We start from the raw sequence: 3396 nt of genomic DNA, 5'->3' as shown, positions 1-3396 counted from the left end.
TGAATGATGTGGGCTAATGAGGCCAAGAGAACTGAAGGAAGGACGGATTTGGATTCATGTGGAACTGACAGCACTTGCAGATCGCTTGGACGCGGGGAGTGATGGGGGAGGTAGGAGCCCGAGATGGTGTCCATATTTCTGATCTGGGTGGTGAGGGGCAAGGGGTCCACTGGCTGAGATTTGAAACGCAGGACGGGGAGGAGGATGGGGTCGGGGGTGCACGAGGTTGAGCGTCATGCCCAATGCACACTTGGACATGCTGACCTGGAGGTCAGCAGAGCGGCTAGGCATCAACTTTGCAGCTGAAGTCGTGAGAGCTGGAAGGCCTCCAGAGTAAATTATTTCTACAGTCTCGGCTTTAAGCTACGGTGTTCCTAGTCTTGGTGCCAGGGCACTGAACTCTGGGTTTAATCCCATTTGCCACCTACTAGCTGTGTGAGGTTAGACAAGTCTCTTAACCTCTCAAAGGCTTAGTTTCCTTATCTGCAAACCAGGGCTATTAATAGTACCTGCCTCTCAAGGTGTTCACGTTTAAGTGAGCTAATGTGCGTAAGTGTTTACCACATACACAGTGCTCTGTGATGGTGGCTGGTGTATTATCAGCTGAGACTGGAGCTGGGAGAGCGGAGTCCTGGAGCTTCAAGTTTGGAATTTGAAGTCCTAGGCCCTCTGGCTGCTATAGCTAGTTTTGATCATCTGTACCCAGGGGCACTCCACATCAGGGCCAGAACTGGGGTGAGGCACCTAGGGCCCCAAATTTAAGGAGGCACTGGCTCTCAAATGCCGACCCTGCACTTGCACCATCCCAAGAGTGAGAGGCTCCTTAAATCTGGGCCACTTCAGTTGCCTTACCTACTCCCAGCCCTGTTCCCTTGAACTTGCCTACCTCTAAGACAGACAAGTCTCTTTAAGACAAGACTCTTTCATCCTTTAGTTCCCTCCAAGCCAGGTCTGGCTTTCCTGTCACTTTGGAAAAGTTTCCTGAAATAGGCTCAGGGTTGCATCTCTTCTGAACCGTGTGGTGTGTGCTGGTATTTCCTAGAGCCAGGTTTTAATAAAGACTAAGACCACCCCGCCTTCCCCAATGAGATGCGAGTCTGGCATTTCTGGGCCAGTAAGCAGCTCTCTCAGACCTCCAGTCTGTGGAAGCACTTGGGGGTCACTCTCTGACCCAGTAACTGCTCCTTGGAACTCTGGGCTGTGCAGGCTGTGTTTTGTGCATCTTCCCAGTGTGCATGACATGAGTGTGTGAGAAAGGGAGCCCTCTTTCTAGAAGAGAAGGTGCATGGAGAAGAGGCAGCCAGAAGGCAACTCCAAGTTATAGATTTTCCAGGGGGCTCTTGATTTAAAGCCGTCAGTCCTCCAGTTCCCAAATCTGCTAGCTGGACCAATTTTCACAATTTTGTTTTTCAAAGGATGCTGGCCTGCATGAGACAAGATTGTGGGGGAGATAGCAGAGATCAGAGATGCTGACCCTGGAGCCAGGAAACATCCTCCCCTGAGACAAGCCGGCCTCCTGCTCTCCCCTTCCCTCACCCTACCTTTCTCCATTGCCTAATGTCCCAGGGTGGGCCTGGCATCTCCCCGACCAGCACAGTAGCAGGATGCTGAGGGCTAGCAAGGCGGCAGGCCCTGGGTGGCTCTCATCTCTGCCCCAGCTGGGGTTGGAGGGACCGAGAGGGGACTAGGAGAGAAGAAGGATGGAGGGGACAGGAGTTGGCTGGGAGAAGCATAATGGGGAGGGGGCCCAGAGAGTGCGCTGAATGGGTGGATTTGTGATTGGCATTGAGCCAAAGGGGTGGAGGTTGAGGGAGGAGCAGAAAGGAAAGGGGGCTGACGGAATCTGGTGGGATGGGGCCGGGGCCGGGGCCAGGGCCAGGGACTGACCCCACGGAGATGAGGAAGGGATGAGGCTGGGTCTGGGGCTGACTGACCCAAAGGGACGAGACCAAGGGAGGGGTGAAATGTTGGGGGGTGGGGATGGGAATGGGGGAGAATTGTCAGCATCGTAAGAGGATTGGGAAGGCAAATTAGAGGGGAGGCGCTGGCCAGCGGAGAAGGTCCGAGCCCTCGCCCCTGGTTTGGGGCACAGGGGGAGGGGGCCGTGTCCATATAAGGAGGGTCAGCGGCCCCAGCTCTCTCCGAGAGCTCGGGCAGGCCGCCGCATTCTCATGCCTGGGCGCAGCGACATGGAGCCGCCCGCTGCTTTCTCGGGCTTCCCGGCCCCGCCCTCGGTCGCGCCGTCGGGGCCGCCGCCGTCGCCGCTCGCCGGAGCCGAGCCCGGGCCGGAGCCCGAGGAGGCGGCCGCGGGCCGCGGGGAGCCGGAACCTGCGCCAGCGCCGGGCCCGGGCCGCCGCCGCCGCCGGCCCTTGCAGCGAGGGAAGCCGCCCTACTCGTACATCGCGCTTATCGCCATGGCGCTGGCTCACGCCCCGGGCCGCCGCCTCACGCTGGCCGCCATCTACCGTTTCATCACCGAGCGCTTCGCCTTCTACCGCGACAGCCCGCGCAAGTGGCAGAACAGCATCCGCCACAACCTCACGCTCAACGACTGCTTCGTCAAGGTGCCCCGCGAGCCGGGCAACCCGGGCAAGGGCAACTACTGGACGCTCGACCCGGCGGCTGCCGACATGTTCGACAACGGCAGCTTCCTGCGGCGCCGCAAGCGGTTCAAGCGCGCCGAGATGCCCGCGCTCCCTGCCGCGCCGCCCGCCCCCGCCGCCGGCCCGCCGCCCTTCCCCTACGCGCCCTACGCGCCCGGCCCCGCGCTGCTCGCGCCGCCTCCTCCCGCCGCTCCGGGCTCCACGCCGCCCGCGCGCCTCTTCAGCGTCGACAGCCTGGTGAGCCTGCCGCCCGAGCTGGCGGGGCTGGGCGCCCCCGAGCCGCCCTGCTGCGCTGCGCCCGACGCCGCCTTCCCGCCCTGCGCGGCAGCCGCCTCCCCGCCTCTCTACTCGCCGCCGCCCGACCGCCTGGGGCTGCCCCCGACGCGTCCTGGCCCCGGACCGTTGCCCGCAGAGCCGCTGCTGGCCCTGGCAGGGCCGGCGGCCGCGCTCGGCCCGCTCGGCCCGGGGGAGGCCTACCTGCGGCCGCCGGGCTACGCGCCGGGGCTGGAGCGCTACCTGTGAGCCCTTCCAGCCCGGCGGAGTGGCTCGGGCCCCTCTCCCCCAGGACGGGGAGCTGCCTGGGAGCCCCCATCTGTGCCCCGTTGGCTTGGAGCGCACCTCGGAGCTCCCAGTTCTGCTTGATGGACTGAGCACACCTGTTGCATCTGTCTCTAACCCCCATCTCTGGGGAGCCTCCCGCTGTCTCTCCACCGGACTGAGTCCCCCTCCCCACCGCGAACTGTAAGGCCCCCGTTTCTTCGCCCTCCACTGTTCACGCCCCCCACCCGCCAGC

General features: G+C 62.5%; 1 protein-coding gene across 1 annotated transcript; it reads left to right on the top strand.

The window, feature by feature from the left end:
• The first annotated feature begins 2171 nt into the window (after positions 1 to 2171).
• On the top strand, positions 2172 to 3125 carry FOXE3 (forkhead box E3). The gene has a single exon (XM_030870396.2). It carries the CDS (start codon positions 2172 to 2174, stop codon positions 3123 to 3125), a length of 954 nt encoding a protein of 317 aa, XP_030726256.1.
• Positions 3126 to 3396: the final 271 nt, after the last annotated feature.

Source organism: Globicephala melas, chromosome 1 (assembly GCF_963455315.2).
Source record: "Globicephala melas chromosome 1, mGloMel1.2, whole genome shotgun sequence".
In the NCBI taxonomy this organism is placed as follows: domain Eukaryota; kingdom Metazoa; phylum Chordata; class Mammalia; order Artiodactyla; family Delphinidae; genus Globicephala; species Globicephala melas.
The sequence above is the reverse complement of the archived record's forward strand: the minus strand, read 5'-3'. Positions and strand labels throughout refer to the sequence as shown.

Coding starts and splice junctions, on each gene's coding strand:
- FOXE3 (XM_030870396.2), top strand. CDS start 2,172: ATGCCTGGGCGCAGCGACATGGAGCCGCCCGCTGCTTTCTCGGGCTTC.